Source organism: Boleophthalmus pectinirostris, unplaced genomic scaffold (assembly GCF_026225935.1).
Source record: "Boleophthalmus pectinirostris isolate CB_2022bp ecotype Guang Dong unplaced genomic scaffold, ASM2622593v1 HiC_scaffold_23, whole genome shotgun sequence".
NCBI classification, from domain to species: Eukaryota; Metazoa; Chordata; class Actinopteri; order Gobiiformes; family Gobiidae; genus Boleophthalmus; species Boleophthalmus pectinirostris.
In genome coordinates, this window is record NW_026571207.1 from 30,144,964 (window position 1) to 30,165,061 (window position 20,098).

General features: G+C 38.6%; 2 protein-coding genes and 1 pseudogene across 2 annotated transcripts in view; 1 reads left to right on the forward strand and 2 right to left on the reverse strand.

The window, feature by feature from the left end:
- Nucleotides 1-13,756, reverse strand: part of micu3b (mitochondrial calcium uptake family, member 3b) — a 28,869-nt gene extending 15,113 nt beyond the window's left edge. The window contains exons 1-7 of the mRNA XM_055159388.1: nucleotides 13,631-13,756; nucleotides 10,731-10,878; nucleotides 7,137-7,168; nucleotides 6,252-6,330; nucleotides 1,545-1,592; nucleotides 1,375-1,457; nucleotides 1,222-1,293 (exon numbers count right to left, since the gene is read on the reverse strand). Of these exons, the coding sequence (XP_055015363.1) occupies nucleotides 1,222-1,293; nucleotides 1,375-1,457; nucleotides 1,545-1,592; nucleotides 6,252-6,330; nucleotides 7,137-7,168; nucleotides 10,731-10,842 (426 nt within the window). The 5' untranslated portion in view covers nucleotides 10,843-10,878; nucleotides 13,631-13,756. The remainder of the gene's footprint in view (nucleotides 1-1,221; nucleotides 1,294-1,374; nucleotides 1,458-1,544; nucleotides 1,593-6,251; nucleotides 6,331-7,136; nucleotides 7,169-10,730; nucleotides 10,879-13,630) is intronic.
- A 1,986-nt stretch (nucleotides 13,757-15,742) lies between these two features.
- fgf20b (fibroblast growth factor 20b) lies at nucleotides 15,743-19,895 on the forward strand. The gene is made up of 3 exons (XM_020917885.2): nucleotides 15,743-16,049; nucleotides 16,990-17,093; nucleotides 19,650-19,895. The coding sequence occupies exons 1-3, from the start codon at nucleotides 15,743-15,745 to the stop codon at nucleotides 19,893-19,895; spliced, it is 657 nt and encodes a 218-aa protein (XP_020773544.1).
- Nucleotides 18,936-19,052, reverse strand: LOC129410755 (5S ribosomal RNA; annotated as a pseudogene).
- Nucleotides 19,896-20,098: the final 203 nt, after the last annotated feature.

Sequence of the window (20,098 nt, forward strand, 5' to 3'; positions counted from 1 at the left end):
AGACCTCAAAGCTCTGGCTCTTATCAGTGCCCTGGTCTGTTTACATCCACCTGCATCGAGCTTTGGGCCTCACCTCCAGATGAAAGAGGGGCAAGTTTCACCCTGCTCCACCACACTCACCTCTGCGACATCGAGGAAAAAACAGCTACGGCTAAAACTATGGCCCAAACTAAAGATAGGAAATGCACTTTTGTACTTTACAGTCAGGGGAGGCCAAGAAGGATCTATAGAAAGTAGGGTTGCACGATTATGGGGAAAATATCTAATTGCATTGTGTTTGTTTTTTGGACAAGTATTAGATTTGCAATTTCTGTTTTAAAGGTGCACTATGTAACTTCTTGGTTGAGGGTGCTTCTATGGATATATAACTGCTCTGTCGGGAATGTTCCACAGTATGACATTAAACAGCACTACTTAATATTTATTCAATTACATGTGGTTTTCTAGCTCAGAAATACCTCAAAAAAGGTATTCTGACTGTGAGCAAGGTTGCCTGTTCACAGATCGGATCTCTTACTTGGTCTGGTTTGGTCTCCATGAAGATAAAAAAAAGTGTAAAGCCATACTGTGAAACATTCCAGACAAAGCAATAACATCTCTATGCAGAAAAGCATTTGACGGACCCTCCACCAGAAAAGTTACACAATGCACCTTTAATAATTTCACATAAGTTCACATCACGCGTCCAGAAGGTTTGACAAAAAGGCTCAAATATGAACTCATAAATAAATACAATAATCACATACCAGAGCATATTTTGCCATTTTTAAGTAGAAAAATATATTTTTGTTGTTTGTGAAGGAAATGATGGTAAAATAGCAACTGTAGCAATTGTGTCCATTCAAATTGTGAATTAGAGTCTAATGATCTATGATGAATCCTAATAAAAATCAACATGGAGTGCATTCTACTTGCATTTTATCTGTTATTTCTGCTTTGTACATAGCCACAGGCATAGTCAACCATAGATTTTATGTCTGTCATTAAGTATTTTAATAGTTATTTATCTAGATTTTTATTTTTTTTTACTGTAATTATCTATATTGAATACTAATTCTGCTCTGTCTTTCTTGTATGAACTCAATTGGGTTAACTTTGCAGAAATACTTACAAAGCATTAGAAAAGTGATGAAACAATCCAAAAAAGCATCTCTTGTAATATAATAATACATAAATGTATGAGAAAAAATTGCCTTTTATCCTGTGCACAACAGTTCATACCTGCTCATCACAACCATCGCTGTCCTCTGTTACTTCCTTTTTCTCCTTTTTCTTGCGAAAAATTTCTTCAAGCTGAAAGATGAATTATTAATGTGCCAATAGATGATTTTAACGTACAAAGGCGTTTTTAAATAAATAAAAACATGATCCTACCACTAAGAACTCCCTTTTGTCGACCATTTCGTTTCCATCTGCGTCAAACATATTGAAGGCGATCCTGAATCCAGCGTGAGGCTCTGAAATCAAACACAAAACAGAGATGAAATTCAATATTACAGAGCATATTCATGTTTAATAAATGGTATGTAAGTAATTATACTGACTTGTTAAAATACAGATGAGGAAGAGGTACTCCGTGTAGCTGATGACACCTAGAAGAAAGTAAATACAAGCTTCTATTATTAACACATATCATAGAGAAGTTAGGACTTTAATATCAGTTTTACATCAAGGAACCACTCACACATTCATACACCAGTGTACAGAGACACTTGGGGCAAGATGGGTGAAGTATCTTGTCCAAGGACTCACTATAGTTGAGTATTCATCTGCGGAAGCTGGAAGCATACTGCCAAACTGTGGGTCAGTTGATCTTTCCTGCCAATAATGTTTATGCCATGAGTGGGGATTCAAACTGCTAACCTTCAGATTTTTATTTACTTTTTAATGTTTTAGCTAATATATCTCAATGGCAGTTTTGCACCACTGCCAAAAACATGGTAATGGACATTTTTGACGTTCCTTCCCAAGCTCTATAACCAGCAATGAGCAGTTAAAATGTGTATTTTACCACACAAATTTATGGTGCACAATTTCTACAATACTTAGGTAATAAGTTGCAGTCACTTTTCAGCACTTGTTGAGTTTGACATTAAAAATTGTAGGTGAAATCCAGGCCAATCTAATCTGTTTTAAATAGTTCATCTCTGTATGGTAAGTCATGCGTCATCCTGAATAAGCATCTCTACAAACAGCAGCCCTGACACTGAGTTAATCTGGCCCATTTCCCTGATAACATCTCTAAAGGTGCCTCTGACTTCATGCTTTGGTGTCTCCATTCACACTGACACAGGCTTCTATTGAGATGACCAATTCAAACACTAACCCAAACAAATGTAAGGTCCACAGCCTCTGATCCTGTTTAGTTAACAAGGTGTAGGACATTTCCGAAGCATTTGTCATTGATTGAAACAGAGTGATTTGTGTGTGTGTGTGTTTTGTTTTGTTTTGTTTTTTTGCATGTTTCAGTCCTTCAGCTCCTTTTGTTTTTGGGGAAGTTTAGGTGTCCGAGTATCTTTGGAGGATTGTGTTCTCTGCTCCTGAAAGCATTCTAGGCTTTTGTTTGAGGCCAAAGATAAAGAAAAAAGCAAGATAGTTCTGGGTGACTGCTCCGTGTGTTATGGGAAATAATCTCAAGAAAAGGAGCTCGAAAAACAGAAGCTACTGAGGTTCAAGTGAAGCTATGAAGATGTGAATTTGGATTAGAGGAGGTATTACACTTTTGTGGGGTTTTAACTGATAACACATAACACATTTAGATCACCATGTTAGCTTTTATTGTTTTCAAAATCCCATATTCACTTAAAACAACATATTAAAATGTTTCATTTCTTTTTTGACAGAACGTCCCTTTGTTCCCTGTGTTAAGTCACTCCCCCTTCAGAGTGCTATCACAACACAATCAGTGTGCATCCCGCTAATGAAACTCCTGCACATCGCATCAGGTTTGTCAATGTTATTAGGTTCTTTTTTTTCAGACCTAGAGTGTTATTTCTTACCTGACAGTTTCGACTGCTCACTAGCGTCTTCCTCAGAGTGGTCACGTGATGTTGCTGTGACGTGTCCAGTCAGCTGATTTGAACAGGTTTTGGCGCTGTCTTCCTACCGGTGGAGGCAGGACAACAGCGCCACCTGCAGTCCGACTTCCTCAGGACAGCATCCCAGGTGTGTGAGAGTAAAAAAGCCCCCTCGTCCCAGTTTACAGTCCTGTGGGCACGTTTCCTTATTTCGATTGCTTCTTTAATCCAGCGGCGATGTTTGTTTTCCTCTGTCCCAATGATGTTTGCTCCATCCCAATCCATAACGTGGTTCTCTCTTTTGCAATGGTCAGAAATGGCCGATTTGAGTTGTTCCTGTTCTGCTTTGTGTTTCGTTGCTCGTGTGCACGCCTTCGCTGTTTCCTTCTCGCATTCTGTTCTATGTTCTATGTTGTTTTATTGCAGGACATGCAGGGAATTTCGTATATTACATTACATTTATGCTCCGGTTCTTCGGAGCATAAATGTAATGTAATATACGAAGGCGTGCACACGAGCAACGAAACACAATGCAGAACAGGAACAACTCAAATCGGCCATTTCTGACCATTGCAAAAGAGAGAACCACGTTATGGATTGGGATGGAGCAAACATCATTGGGACAGAGGAAAACAAACATCGCCGCTGGATTAAAGAAGCAATCGAAATAAGGAAACGTGCCCACAGGACTGTAAACTGGGACGAGGGGGCTTTTTTACTCTCACACACCTGGGATGCTGTCCTGAGGAAGTCGGACTGCAGATGGCGCTGTCGTCCTGCCTCCACCGGTAGGAAGACAGCACCAAAACCTGTTTAAATCAGCTGACTGGACACGTCACAGCAACATCATGTGACCACTCTGAGGAAGACGCTAGTGAGCAGTCGAAACTGTCAGGTATGAAATAACACTCTAGGTCTGAAAAAAAAGAACCTAATAACATAGAATATTGGAAGACCAAATGAATCTCATTGGACTATCAGGTTTGTCAAGTTGTACAGTTTTGTATTATGCTTTTGTGTATTTCAGGAGAGTTTGAATGGGGCTCGGGCGAAACAGCTGAAATAGTCAACCCTATAGTTCTAGTTTAGGCCGAGTACAGACCTTTTTTCACCTGGTGGTACTCAGAAAGCCAAACATTATCTCTGCTGAGAAAACTTTGGAAACCACTACTTAAAATTTCTCTGCTCTCTCTCTTCTCTTTTTTCCTTCCTCCTCCCTCTTTCTCTCTCCCTGTTGTACACCCTTCTGTCTCTCTTTCTCTCTGCTCTTCCTCCCTCTCACCCCTCATTCTCCCTCCTTCTTGCTCACCCTTCTCCTTTCTCCCTATCCCTCCTCGCTCTTCCTCTACTGTCCCTCTCTCTCTTCCTCTCTCTCATCCCTCGCACTCAGCCTTCCCTCTCTTCCTCCCCACTCTTCTCCAACTCTCTTCCTCTCTCAATACCTCTTTCTCTCTCTCCTTATTCCTCTCCTCCTGTTCTCCCTTTATCTTTCTCTCTCCCTTTCCCTCTACTCTCTCTCCCTCCCTCTCTCTGTGTTTCTTTAGCTAAGTGCCAGCCGTGGGATTTGGGTCTTTTAATCCTGCCATTAAACGCTGAGGCTTTGTCGAGGGGAGAGAAAGAGAGAGAAAGAGAAAGAAAGAGAGAGAGACACAGAGAGAGAGAGAGCGAGAGAGAGAGAGAGAGGTCTGGATTGATCCGGGGACAAAGCTCTTGTTCAGCGAGTGACTGAGAGGCTGTTTGAACCCGGTTATGTTTGAGCATGCCCCCCTCTGCACCCTCCCCTCCTCCTCCTCTCCCCCTCCTTCCCTCCTCCCCCCTTCCTCGATCAGCGTGGGACATTGTAAACCCCCAAATCGGCATTGGGTTACCTCTTCGGAACAGCAGTGGGGTATGAAGCATTTCAGAGGAATTCTTTGTATTGTCTGAGAACATATACTTTAGACGAAGGCAAGTGAAGGTGTGTGGTATTGGTCAGGAATCTTCTTAAAAGTTTCCCCCCCTCCTCCTCCTCTTTCTCTTTCTTCTCTTTCTCTTTCTCTTTCTGAAAAACCCATTTAAGCTTTAAGGGCTTTGAAGCTACAGACCTGTTGTCATTTCGAGGCTGTACCTGCCAAACAGTGGGATGAAAAGGTGTGTGAGCGTTTGTTGTTTTCGGGGAGTTTTTTTGAATGAACTTTCCCCTATTGGTATGTGTCACAGGAATTCTTCACCACTGAGTTTTTGCATGTTTCAAAGATCAACTTTTAACAGTTAAGTATTTAATTAGTAGCTGCACAGATAAACCACATAAAAGCACAGCTAATGTTCTCGTATCACAGAATCAACCTTTTATGGACTTTACTTCAGTCAAACAATCGTGTTGTGTTAAGGTGCTACATATATGGATTTCCGGTCAAGATAACTGCATAAAAAGTTACTACTCACTCCTAAAACTTTTTTTTTTTTTATTTAAAAGTGCACTGTGTACATGGGTATGCCGCTGGTTGTCTCCATAGAGAGGAGATGCTATTGCTTGACTTGCTATCTTTTTTTGCTACTTATTTATGATGTGTGAGCTACTGTGTCCAAATAATTTCCAAATAATAATTTTAAAGTTTGACTAAGACTAAACTTATGTATCTCTCTATGAAGACAATCAGGTCAAATTGTAGATCAGATCTGTAGAGAGGTAAGCCCGCTCACTGTGAGAAAGCATGTGCTGTATTTCACGTATAAGTTATTCATGTGTGAATGAAAGAAAACACAACTCCAGGCAACATGTCAATGTGTCGAAAAGCTTACAAGAGTCAATTTTACGTAATACAGAACCTTTCAATATTATGGGTTCATTTTGCATAATGTCATGTCCATTATTTCTTCATTTTGTTAAATAGTTAGTTAAACATACAGGAGTGCCTCAGTTTTTTCAACTTTGTATTTGAGACTGGTCCATAAATTGAAGAGCACCAAAAGTAGCACTCCTGCCCCCAAAAGTTTTGCAAACATACAGAGATATTTGAAAAGAATGTGACTTTTTTCCTTCATTCATCCTGTGTCTGTAATGGGTTTGTTTTTGTGCTTGAGTTGCAGGTTACACAGTCCCTGCTCAAACGTCACCTCTCATAATGTGGCCAGACTGATCACTGATAAGATAACATTTACAGCACACACTTTTCCCAACTCTGCACTCAACAAATGTGGAGCCTTAAGCTGAAAAATAAAGAGAATTAGAGACATTAGACGGTGTTGTTTTACCTCGTTCACGGAGATTCCTGAACAAGTTTGATGATCCTTTACAAATAGGAGGCGTATCTGACAGTATCTTGTCTAATTCCTGAAAGAAAAGAAGAAAGCCAAGATCACTCAATGCAAGGGGGGATTTTGAGACTGAGAAAATGATGGTATTAAAAGGGATTTGTTCATAAGGTTGTGCTGTATTTACAGTACAATTATGGCTGCTTTGAGGCTACAAAAAGAAAAGTGCTAACCAAACTATGAGGATGTAACAGAAGCCTATTTACGTCAATGAAGTGAATGTAATCAATCACTGATAACAGAAGTCATTTGCTGAGACACTAAGCAAGCTAATGGCTACTGCTACAGCCTCACACAAACAGAGCTATAAATGTGGAAACCTGATTAATGAATGGACCTATTTTTAGATTTTGTTTAATTAGCAGTTTTATAATGGATTTTTGTTAATTACACTATTTGTGTTTGTTTCATTCACAAATGTTTCACACACAAATCCTGCATATTTAGGCTGAGTTCTTCACTCAAACTGAAATCACCTTAGTTCCACCTTATGATGTCATGTGGTAATACAGGAAATGCTCCACAGTGTTTTTAAACTCCATACACCTTCAATAGAATTAATTTGGATGATTTCAGACCTGGAATTGCCAATCTTCTTCTGAATGAAAAGGTAAAAGGTAGCTGTTAACTACCACTACATGACATCACAAGGTGGAACACAGCATTTTGAGCTTTGGAGATGTACAAAAACTAATAATGCAGGCTCACTCAAACATGTGTTAATGAAACAAAACATGTTTCTGATGAGGTGACAACATTATAACATGGCTAAACAATCACAAGAATACATTTTGCATAATATAGAACCTTTAAAAGAAAATGCACCTTTTTAGTGAGGGACCTCCATCCTTTTTGGCCTAAACAAAACAAGAGAAACAATTAGGGACCTTTGTAAAAGAATTATAAACATACACACGGTCATTAAAAGTGAAACCAGTTGTTTACATGGACACATCCCTGGCTGCATTCCAACCCTCAATAAAGCAGAGATAACACAGAAACCTCATAAAGTCAAAGATTTCACCAGGACAAGAAGCTGATAACCGCTCAGTCACATGCTTCATGAGAGTGAATGAGGTTATGGATTACGAATGACATTAAGAAGTAGAAGTAGTATTTTCGCCAACAAAAAACATAAAAAAATTTGTTTAATTCAGAGAGGATGGAAGCAGCAGCAACTATGCATCTTAGATGCAAAGGTGGGTAGTACAATGTTAAATTTACTTGCTTAACAATTTAATGCAATTGTACCTCTATGAGTAGCTTTCCGACATCATATTTTTAATCCTACTTCAGTAATTTAGTTTGAAGTTACTTGAGTAAACATTTTGGTTACTCTTCTCACTGTGACTAATGCTGCAAAAAAGCAATGATAAGTACAATACAATGTAAGTACAGACTTAAAAGCAATAAAAAACAAGGAAAGTGCCAAATGCTGGTCAATTTATTAACCAGGACATTCTTATTATATTTGTTACTTATATTTATTACAACATTTGAGAGTGAATTTGTGCTTTTGTTGACATTAGGGTGCACAGGACGGGAGCAACTAATGCAAGTATGATCAAATATTTTAACTGATCAATACACGGGGTGCAGCCATGTTCAATTTTCTAAAGGCTTTATGTTTGTAATAATTTAAGCTAAATGATTTGTGTTTTTTACACTGCTCCTTCATATGTTATTGAGTTCTTCATATTTCTGTGGTTTATGCTTTGAAAATACATAATTTAAAGTTTTGTACATCATTTAAGGTTTTGCTTTGCCAGTTACATCAAGTTCAAATCAGACGCATCCAGACAGTTATCTAATTACAATTACTTATTTGATTAGTAGATTCTCCAGATACTTTTTGATTTCTTGGATCACTACTTTGTACTTCTGATTAAGTAATATTATTATGAAGTAATGTTACTCTTATTTGACCATATTTGGCCACTCAATTCAATCACAGTTTACAATTAGTCATAAAAATGTATTTCCTCTGTCGCCACATAAACTGGACTGAAATAAGTGATTGAGTTCATGCTTTGAAAGTGCAGCCCATTTCCAGGTCACTCACCCTGAACCTATAAAATAAAACAATGAAAATATTCTTATCGTAGCATTTATGGCTTTGCTGTGCATTGTTTGGTCTCCGCCTGTTGCCTCATAAATGAGCCATAGAAGTGGGGTTGCTGGTGAAGATGAGTATCTGTGTAGTCTATGCAGGTGTTATGACTGAAACATTTGTAGTCACTATTGTTTGGTAAAGCTCCTTTTGGGAGAGTTCAACATCACAGGTTATAAATAACTTTTTATGCATCTGTTTTGAAGTCAATGTGGGGGATTAATGCATTGTTTTTGGAGAGTAAAGGGTCTCTGAGGTGAGGATCACACGTGTGTATGAATTTGTCTAAGTTACTTCAAAAGTGTATGTACCAGCTGCAACACTAACATTTGAATGTCAATAAAATGAAAATAAAATCTGACAACATTGAATTGTCATTAAGATCATACATTATTATTGCTTTGCCTGCTCCACAACATGGCATAATCATTCTCCATGGAGATAAGCAGGTGACTCAACCAGGTGGGATCTATGGAGATGCAATCTTACTGACAGTAGGAATTGATGTTTTTCAAGATATTTTTGACCTATAAAAACACACAGTTATATTGTGGAACATTCTAGGCAAAGCAACACCACCTCCATGGACACACGCAGGTCACAGATTCCCCCACCAGAAATGTTACAGAGTGCATCCTTAAAATATGACCTGCTTGATTAATTGAATTGAATTCCATTACTGATTACAAGGCTAACAGTTTGCCAAAATTCACAATTTACAGCAATGAAATCAACAGGGTGATATTAAGTCTTGGGAATCGTTCAAATGCCAAACAAGAGGCTGCAGTGGGTTTGTTTATGCATGGAAAAGAAGTCAACTTGGATATAAAGAGAGGAAATACATAGTAAAGGTGACAGAGGGATGACTGACATATATAAAAATAAGGCAACAACAGCACAGAAACAGGTCAGTGAGTGTGATCTTAAAAGGAGCGGGCTCTAAGCATAATCACGTAAATGGATTTCTCAGCTGTAAATTAGAGTGAAAGCATCGCAGTGCAGCATAGAAGAGTCAGCAGAGAACAGACCGTGCTGTACCAGTAATTAATCCAGTAATGAAATATAGACTGTTTATATATCAGGCTGATTAAGGGTTACGCTGTGAGTGTGGTCTTCAGTTTATAACAATAACATAGTGTCAACACCTATGGAAAAAATACAACCTTACTTTACAGGAACTAAGGCTAAGCATATATACTGTATGGAAAAAGATGACATTGTATAATAAATTATTTAGGTATTTTGCATTGCTTTTAGATATTTGAGCACAATTACTGATTATAGTCACATCTTATAACTCTTTTGTGGCTTTATTTATATTGTGGTATCCTCAAATCCTCAAATATATACCTGTTTGACCACATGACATCACAAGGTGGTCCAGGGTGTTTTCTGTTTGAGTAAAGAACTCAGCCTAAATATGCAGAGTTCGTGTGTTAAACATGTTTGAATGAAAAAAACACAACTCCAGGTATATTTGTGATGAGGAAATGATATTATAACATAGAAAACAGTGTAATAAAGGCCCTTTAATGACACACAAGATACCACAAATTGAAATGCACAAGCTTCTATTCAGTGTAAAATGATATAAGTGATATGTGATAGTTTGTACTTCCTGTTTTGATCCTAATGGTCAACGTAGTGTATTGGAAACATAATACATGTATAGATTACAATATTCTCTAATACAGTACTTGTCTTTACTAACCCCAGTGGACTGAATAACAACATCAGACATGAAATAACAATAATGGCTTAAAGAAGACTTACTGTGCTTGTGTCTGCTATATAGTTATAATCTACGACACTCGTGGATAATTATGTTAGAATTTGGACATTTTAAATCTCAATATTAATCAAAAACGACTTAATAAACTAAACAAGTTCATTGAAATCCGTGTTAGAAAACTGATGTGCCCAATGGGAGCTGATGTCGCCGCAAACATGATCACCGCAGAGAGTCCGCATCTCCTGTCACACTAGTGAGTAGCAATTTTTTTTATTTATTTAGACTTAGACACAAACTTTATTGATCCACAAGGGAAATTACTTGGACACAGTAGCAAAATGAGTACATGATGCTGCCGAATCCTACGTGTATCAGTGATTAAGTGGGCATGTCGCAGTGAAAACATTTTAATTGGCAATTAAAGATTGCTCAAACATGCTCAAACAATCAAAAACTCAAAAACAAGAGAGGGTAAATGAGAAGGGGATAAAAATATAACATTGTTAAAAGCTTTGAAAAGCTTTTATTTGACATAAAAGGTCTGCTTTAATACAGTGAAAAACAGTGGTGGACTCACTCTTTGGTTCATTGAGAGTGACTGATTCGATGAAGTTGAGGGGAGTCATGAAGAGCTGTCCGTCGTACTCGATGGAGCTGAAGAGTCTGAACCTGTTTTCATAAGAAGACATGTAGACCTCCCCATCCACCAGGCGAGGGGTCCGGGCCTAAAGGACACGAGAAATATTAAGAGTGTAAAACATTTACAAACAAAAACATAAAAACAAGTTCACTGTATAATAATTAGTGATGGGACTTTCAGCTCCTTTGTGGTATGGTCTCAATGGTGCCTGCTCTGCTTCTTTGCTGATTCTTGTGTTGGTTCAAGGTTAATAAAGATAAAAATGCATAAAAAGCAGGAAAAAAAAAAAAAAATTATTATTATTCTTTTTGTTTTTTTTTAAGTGAAATCTGATTCCAACCACTCACGCTAAAGAACCATTCAAAGAGTCAACTCACTCACAAACATCACGTCACTAATAATCACAATGTGTTATTTGAATATGGTATGGTTATATTAATGGATTTCAAGAAAATTATTTTGTCCTGATTTTGTGAGGATCTTTATCCAAAATCAAAAGATATAATATTTTGATTTAAATTGTAATCCTCGTCAATGCCTTGTCGTATCTCAGAATTAATGCAGAACTCAGCTGCTTGTCTCCATGAAGATTATTTTTGCTTTGCCTGAAATGTTCCACTATAGGACATTAAACTTGTATATCTTGCGTTTATTCAAACAACACCTCTATTACTTTGAGCAGGGTTGCGTCTCCACAGATCTGAACTGTAATACAACCAGTAACATAAAATTTGTCTTGATGCAGATTGATACATAAACTAAACACCATACTGTGGATAGTGGAATACGTCAGGCAAAGTCATAGTATCTCCATGGAGACAAGCAGAAAACCATCAAACAGAAAACCTACATAATGCAGCGTTATATAACGCACTCTACCAAGTGATCTGAAAACTGGTACATCCTAAATAATTTCACATTTCATACCATATCCAGTGTAATGATAATGCCTGAAAGATGCTTTGTATAAAACCAATGCGAGCCTGTATCTGTCGTGAAAAAAAAAACAAAAAAACTGGCTCACACGGGACAGTAATTCAGTAATGGGGTGCATGCGAGTCCAGTTGGGCCTATTTTTCTTCGCCGCACAGTAGATAATGTCCCTACAAATGTCCAGATCAGAGGCTGGGGCCGTGCGGAGAGAGGGGATCTATCTGTGAGGTGGCACTGGTCCAGGTTTGGTGGGCACAGAGCAGACGCCCACGGGAATGTATGCCCCCCTGAGCAAAACCACCTCTCCACCCCACCTCTCATCTCAGCTCGCCCCTTCATCTGGAGCTGGTGTCCGGTTTCCTGTCCCTGGATTCCTGCTGCTACTCTGAGGATTAGCCTGGGCCTTCCAAGACTTCTGAAAGTTCTTTACGTGTGTCACAAATTTAAATCAATTTGTTCAGTAATTTCAGAAATTGTCAGATGTAAATTACAGTATTTGGAATGCAACTATCTGAAATACAGAGCAATTACACCTCAGTCTGTTTACATAAAGTGTTGCATTAATATTTTGTGCTAATATTATTTGACCATGATAAGCTGTGTGTGGTTAAGATGAATTCAGAAAGCCAGTGTTTTATGGGAGAATATTAAAAGTTCAAAGGCATTGCAAAGGCTAAGCAGCTACGTGCTAATTATTATCCATAACATGGCAAGTCTGCAAAGGCCATTTAAAATGCAAGATTCTGCAAAATAATAACTTTGCGGTTTATAAATAGACTTTAAATAAAATGATCTTGTGCTCATTAGTCTATGGGGAAAATGAATGTGAAATTTAGTTGGTGGACGGTCACTGTTGAGCTCCATAAATATGCTCCATATTATTATAGAATTTAATAGGCCTATACAGATGATCAAAACATAGATCATTATTGCAAATATTGTTTTGTAGACTTGCAATATTTGAATAAAGATGATTAAACCTTCTCCTAAAGAAAGGTACAAAGTGGTCTTTCTGCATTTATGTGGAAGATTTTACAGTCATTTCACATTAGTTTGATACTTAAACCTCAATTTATATACATTTAAAACCATGTTCTTAACACGTCTGTAGGATTAGCAAAATAATGCCTGAGTATAGTTAGGCCCAATTAAAAAATTAGGATATCACCCACACCTCGTCAAATACTTATATTTTAATATTGTTGTGATAAAATAATTAGTATCAAAATGTCATGTAAAGTTTAAAGTTCTGTGTTTGTGTGCGTGTGTGTGTGTCTGTGTGTGTGTGCATGAGCGAACTCTGTTATTGAGAGATTTGGGTGCCTTGAAAAAAATATTGTTAGAGTGTATTAATCTGCAGTGACCCTAGCAACACTGTACTATGTTGCTGCTCTTTTTTATTTCCCAATATTGTTTTAGTTTCTAAGGATGAGTCAGATTTTTAGTCTAGTAGTTGTTTGAATAAGACTTTCCCTGTTCAAATAAGGAATAGGTTATGTGTACAAATGAACACATTCCACTAATCCCATCTTCAAAATCTCTACAGTGTAGAATGATGAAGAGTAAATAATGTGACCTAATTAATATCGCTATAATTAGACCAGTCTTGGGGGTCATGGCAGCTGATATATTTGGTCACGTGACCGGGGACGCCCTTCAGCACCGACGTGTGGGACAGTTCCTTTGTAGATAGAAGCCTACGTCGTTGTTATGGGAATAATTGTGTGATTCTGTCTCCCATGGCAACACAAAGTTATTGCAAACTGCAACCCCAGAGACAACAGAAAGCTGAAGTAAAAAACATGTGTGAATTTGTGTAGATCTATGTGAATTTAACGTTTTATGAAATGAATGTGGTATAGCGTAGACAATTTATAGTGTAATTGAAATTAAAACCCGTGTACCTGATCTGCTGAGACCGAAGGCAGGAGTCCCGTGTCGGTGTGGTTGGTCAGTCCCGCTCGCCCACTGCCCTGCTGCTTGTAGAAATAGCAATAACCCACAGCGGTGACACATGTCCCCAGCGCCGCTACTGCTTTCACCGCTTTGGTTGCCTTTGAATCGGCTTGTTTTCCAGCTCCAGACGCGGTAAATGTACGGGTATTATTCTTCGCACTGTGAGCCAGAGCCAGGACGGTCCTGCGGAGGGCGGCCATGGCTGTTTACTCTTAGCTCCGTGTGAAGCGAGAAAACACGCGAGAAATGCCGGAGGAGCGACGAGGCGCTGGTGTAGTGTCGGATTCTGCGCCCCTCCAGAGAGATTGGCTACAGTACATCTCCTCTCACAACAGAAAAAGGAAATCAATAAACTATAGGCCTATTTATCATACCTCAACTATGGCAAATATTACGCTATTAACACTAATGTTGTATTATTTATGGCTTTATTGTTTAACTGTGTGGGCGTGGGATGCCATGTCTTTTTCCCTACAAAACAAATCTACAGCTTTTTATTTATTTCCCAATACTATAAATATAAATTGGTATGTATAATAAATAATTTGCTAATATAGCTGAGACCTTTAAATAAATGCATTATAGGCTACATATGCATTGCTATTAAAAAGGTTGTAAGTAGGTTGTGTAAAGCTATTTAAAGGTGCACTGTGTAACTTGTCTGGTGAAGGGTCCTGCTTGTCTCCATGGAGATGTGCCTAGAATGTTACACAGTACAGTACACCTCCATGAAGACTTGCAAGCCAGAAGAATAGATGTTTTTTTAAGCACAACCTTAGCTGAATAAATAGAAGACAGATTAGTTTAATATCATATTGTGGACAATTTATATACAAAAATAATAATATTAACATGGAGAAAAACTGACCTGTGGACCCTCTCCAGAAAAGTTACACAGTGCACCTTTAAGGCTTGCATAACATTGGGGTATAAGCTATGTAGGTTAAGCTATATAGTCAGATCTCTGTTACAATGTTGTTTCCTCATCACAGACATTGCTGGAATTGTGTTTTGTTTCATTCACACATTTAGGCTGAGTTCTTCTGTCAAACAGAAAACACTGTGTTCCACCTTGTGACGTCATGTGGCAATGTGTGGTCCACTATGTTTTTACTCCATACATCTTCATAGACTAGAATAATTAAGAATAATAGAATAATAGAATAATTTGGATGATTTCAGACCTGGAATTTCCAATATCAACTAAAAAAAAAAAAATATATAATATATATATATATATATATATAAGGTAGCTGTTAATTTGAAAACTACCGCTTCATGACATCACAAGGTGCAACAAGCATTTTGAGCTTTGGAGATGCAGACAGACTAATAACTCAGGATTACTCAAACATGAAACAAAACACAACTCCAGGTGTGTTTTTGAGGAGTTAACAGCATTATAACATGGCTTAAAGCTCACAAGAGTCCATTTTGCTTAATATAGGACCTTTAAGCTAATGATTTCACCTGGTCTTATATAAGAATGGCAGGTGCCCATTATTTATCCCTCTGTTTGAGCCACGGAATACCATACAGGTATCCACACAAAAGATGTCTGATATACCTATTCGTGCCTATAACTGACTAATAAAGTAGCCATAGTGCGTTGTACAATGGGTATCCTTTTTTTTCATTAACCACCCGCTCCTCTCCTCCTCCCCGCGTCTGTCCCTCTACCTTTTATTTTACGCTTCACGGGAAGGAGGTGAGTCTCTGCCAGGGCACGTCTGAACCGCCCGCCCCGCCCCTCTCTGTCCTGTGGTTTTGCACCTGCCTCACTCAGTCCCCACCACTCTACGAGCCCCGTTTACCTGCGCCTCTCCTCCTCTACTCGTGCGCTACACTCTACAGCAACCACTTTCCTTATCCATGGACCTTTCTGCAGATTTCATGACTGGATATTGCTTGAATTAATGGATAAAACGTGAGAATAAGACATATATCGGCGCGTTTTTCTTATGTTAAATGGAAGAAATCGCTTTATCTCGCGCGCAACATGCAACAGTAGCAGCCAGGTAGTTGCATACGCTCCTAATTGAACTTTATACCTGGTGGCGATGGCAGCAGCTGCGTCCGGCTCTGTCGCACTATCTTTAGGGGAAGTTGGAGGCGTTTTGCACGGTGTGGATGGTCTACCGCAGGTGGGGTCCCATTACTACCTGCCCGCGCTGCAAGGGGATGGTCCGGCGCTCTTTGGGGACCAACTTGCACCGGGGGATAGACTCTACCGGAGCACCACGACGGATCTCACGCACCTCAAAGGGATTCTGAGGCGGAGGCAGCTGTACTGTAGGACGGGCTTTCACCTGGAGATACTTCCAGACGGGACTGTGCAGGGGACCAGGAAGGATCACAGCAGATTTGGTAACTATTTTGTGCAATTCTTGATTCTCATATTTTATGCATACCCCATATCAAAAAGTAAAACTAACTGGAAGACATGTTAATATTCAGTATATTTTATTTGCTAGGGTATATTTAAATAGCTCACTTTTATTGGCATATGAAAAGACTTTGTAGATTTTGTATATATTGAGATGAGAAGAGTTTCATTCATATTTTCTACACTATATACCAGCCTAAATATGTCGCATTGCATCCTGAATTTGCAAATGAAAACTGACTTTTTTCCCGTAAGTTTGTAGTAAAATAAAGTAAAATTAGCACTGTGCATCTTACATGTATTTTACTTTCCAGTGTAGACATGTAATTAGATTAATTCAAATTCAGACATTTTCATAATTTACTGTGATTACGTTTATCTGAAAGCTACTAAAAGTGATAAAACATATCAACAAATTGTATAAAATTTCTAAACATCACCATATTAAAGTTGCACTGCGTTACATTTCTAGTGGAGGGTCCGTCACCTGTTTGTCTCCATGGAAAAGTTATTGTTTTGTATAGAATGTCCCACATTATAGATTAAACCTATCTATCACAAGAGACAAGCATTTCACTGCACTACACTACATTACAGTTCAGATCTGTGGAGAGTCGCCTCTATTCACAGAACAAATTATTGTATTTTTGAGCAATAGAAACACCCATAATGAATAAATGCTATCTGGATAATTTTTGGGACATTCCAAGCTAAGCAATAACATCTCCATGGAGACAAATAGGTAGCAGACCCTCCACCTGAAAAGTTGCACAGTGCACCTTTAAAATGCCCTCTATTGTCCATTCACATGTTCTGCCTTGATACCTGACGCATAAAACCACAATCTTTACTTATCAGTCCCAAAGAAAAGCTCTTTCATCTGAAGCCACTTTTGAACTGTTACCTCTCTCTCTCTCTCAGGGATCCTGGAGTTCATTAGCCTGGCGGTGGGGCTAATCAGCATTAAAGGAGTTGACAGTGGCTTGTACCTGGGAATGAACGACAAGGGGGAGCTCTATGGATCAGTACGTACAGAAACATGGACAATATTTAGTACTTTTTATAATTAAAGGTTCTATATTATGCAAAACTGACTCTTGTGAGCTTTTAGCCATGTTACAATGCTGTTACAACATCAAAACAAACCCAGAGTTGTGTTTTGTTTCATTCACACGTTTGAGTAACCCTTTATTATTAGTCTGTGTACATCTCCAAAGCTCAAAAGGCTCTGTTCCACCTTGTGATGTCATGAAGCTTTCAAGTTAACATCTACCTTTTACCTTTCAGTAGAGATTGATTAGAGATTCCAGGACTGAAATTAACCTAATGATTCTGGTGAAGGTGCACGAAGTTTAAAATCACAGTGGAGCACTTCCTGTATTACCACATGATGCAACAGAGTGTTTGTCTGAGAGAAGAACTTAGCCTAAATATGCAAGTTTTTTGTGTTAAACATGTGTGAATGAAACAAAACACAACTTCAGGTATGTTTTTGATGAGGAAATGATGTAAAATTGATTAGAAAACAGCGTAATATGGGCCCTTTAAACTACTATTCTATTGTGATATATCTGTGTGAATAGCGTTTAGGCCATGTAGTGCTCGCAAACTACAGGCATACAACATGGTGACATCAGTTATGCACATGCAATACTTTTCTACAATAAATTGCACACCATCGGCCAGTGTAATTTTAGTAATTAGCTTTAAATATATGTGTAATGCTAAAGACTAAAGGCTACAAGCAATAGTCACAATTTGAGCTAAATCGAGTTCCACTGGACAAGCACATTCAGAACTGTGGCAAGCTATATTAAATTTTATTTATCTTATTTCATGTTTTTATCTATTCACTCTGCAAAAACTCTGTCATTTGATGTTTGGTGCTATTTTGTAGAACCTAAATGTGTATTACAATACAAGTGACAAAAAACTAAATGGGTGAGAGAAACAGTTTTAAATTATTTGACTGCTATGGATTGCTAAAGGTGCACTGCCTAACTTTTCTGGAGGAAGGTAAGCCACCTGCTTTTATCCATGGAGAGGGTGATTTTGCTTTGCCTATCAGTCTCCATAGAAACAAGCAGGCCAACCAAGTTACAAGTCAGATCTGTGGAGAGGTGACCATGCTCACAGTAAGAATGTTTGTCTAGGAATTTTGAGCGATAGAAGCACCTGTAATAGAATATATATTGGAAAGATATGTTTAAAGGTCTTAAATGGTGAGCTTTAAGTCATGTTATAATCTTGTTACCTCATCAAAAACATCTGGAGTTGTGTTTTGTTTCAGTCACACATTTGAGTAATAGTCTGTGTACATCTCCAAAGCTCAAAATGCTCCGTTCCACCTTGTGATGTCATGAAGCTGCAGTTTTTAAGTTAACAGCAATATTTACCTTTTGTTCAGTAGATATTGGCAATCCCAGGGCTAAAATCATCCAAATGATTCTAGTGAAGTATTGAGTTAAAAAAAAAAAAACATGGAGCACTTCCTGTATTACCACATGACATCACAAAGTGCAACAGAGTATTTTATGTTTGAGAGAAGATCTCAGCCTAAATATTCAGGGTTTGTTAATATGGACCTTTAAATGACATGCTGTGGTTGATTAATTGATTGATAGCATCTTTCATGTTACCCAAAGCACTTTACAGTTCATTATTTAGTCACTCCACACTCAGTGGTGGTAAGCTACTACTGTAGCCACAGCTGCCCTGGGGCAGACTGACAGAAGCAAGGCTGCCAATCTGCACCATCAGCCCCTCTGACCACCACCACCACTCACGCTCACACCACTTTCATACTAGGCAATGTGGGTGAAGTGTCTTGCCTAAGGACACAACGACAGTTTTTTGCCACTGGTGCCCCACTGTGACACCTGGAATTCCAAGCAGTCTCCCATCCAAGTACTACCCAGGCCCGGCCTGCTTAGCTTCTGAGATCTGACGGGATCAGGCTTTTACAAGCCGGTATGGCCATGGTTGAAGCACTAATATCTCCATGGAGACAAGCAGGTGCTCTTCACCAAAAGATTATGCTGTGCACTTGTTTATTTTTTTCTTAAATAACACTACATGAGTTAAAAGTTTGAATTGTGTTTCTTTACAAAAGCGCTTTTATCTCTAGGGTCCTATAAGATGTTGCTTAATCTTGACGTGCCTGATTATTTTTGGGACTGTCACTGTGCATAAAATGTCAAAAACTGAATGAACAGTGTTAAAAGGGCACTATGTAACTTTTTTGTTGGGGGTCTGTCACTTGCTTGCTCTGCCTGAAATATTCCACAGTATGATATTAAACAGTTCTACTTTACATTTATTCAGTTACAGGTTTTTTTATAGCTCAAAAATACCTAAAAAAGAGGCATTCTGACGGTGAGTGGGGTACCTCTCCACAGATCTGACCTGTAACTTGGTCTGGTTTGGTTTCCATGAAGATAACATTTAATACTATATATACTGTGAAACCTTCCAGACAAAGCACTATCATCTCCATGGAGAAAATCATTTGACAGACCCCCCACCCTTCTTAAAAAAACAAACAACAAAAAACACTTCTAATTCTCTTTTGTTATTTTCAGGAACAACTCACACCAGAATGTATTTTCCGGGAGCAGTTTGAGGAGAACTGGTACAACACTTATTCCTCCAATTTGTACAAAAACGGAGAGAGAGGGACACGATACTTTGTGGCTCTAAACAAAGATGGAACGCCTCGAGATGGGACAAAATCTCGAAGACACCAAAAATTCACACACTTTTTACCAAGACCAGTGGACCCAGACCGTGTTCCTGAACTGTACAAGGATATTCTGGGACATAGCTGAAAATGCGTGGAGTTTTGTTGAGGAGTTACCAAAACAAATGAGCTACCCTGACTTGGAATAAGACAGTAGCAGTTAAAGGAGGATATGCCTTGCTACTACCCAAGGGATAGAGCCAATGGGGCCCCTTGGAGGAATGCAAAAAGTCCATCTCTCAACAGGTCAGGAAGACAGCGTCCAAATACTCTTCGTGTTGAGGGTGCGCT

What these genes read in the sequence shown, in the direction of transcription:
- fgf20b (XM_020917885.2), top strand. Translation starts at nt 15,743, where the DNA reads ATGGCAGCAGCTGCGTCCGGCTCTGTCGCACTATCTTTAGGGGAAGTT. An exon ending in GAAGGATCACAGCAGATTTG is followed by an intron (nt 16,050 to 16,989) that starts GTAACTATTTTG and finishes TCTCTCTCTCAG; the next exon opens with GGATCCTGGAGTTCATTAGC. An exon ending in AGGGGGAGCTCTATGGATCA is followed by an intron (nt 17,094 to 19,649) that starts GTACGTACAGAA and finishes TGTTATTTTCAG; the next exon opens with GAACAACTCACACCAGAATG.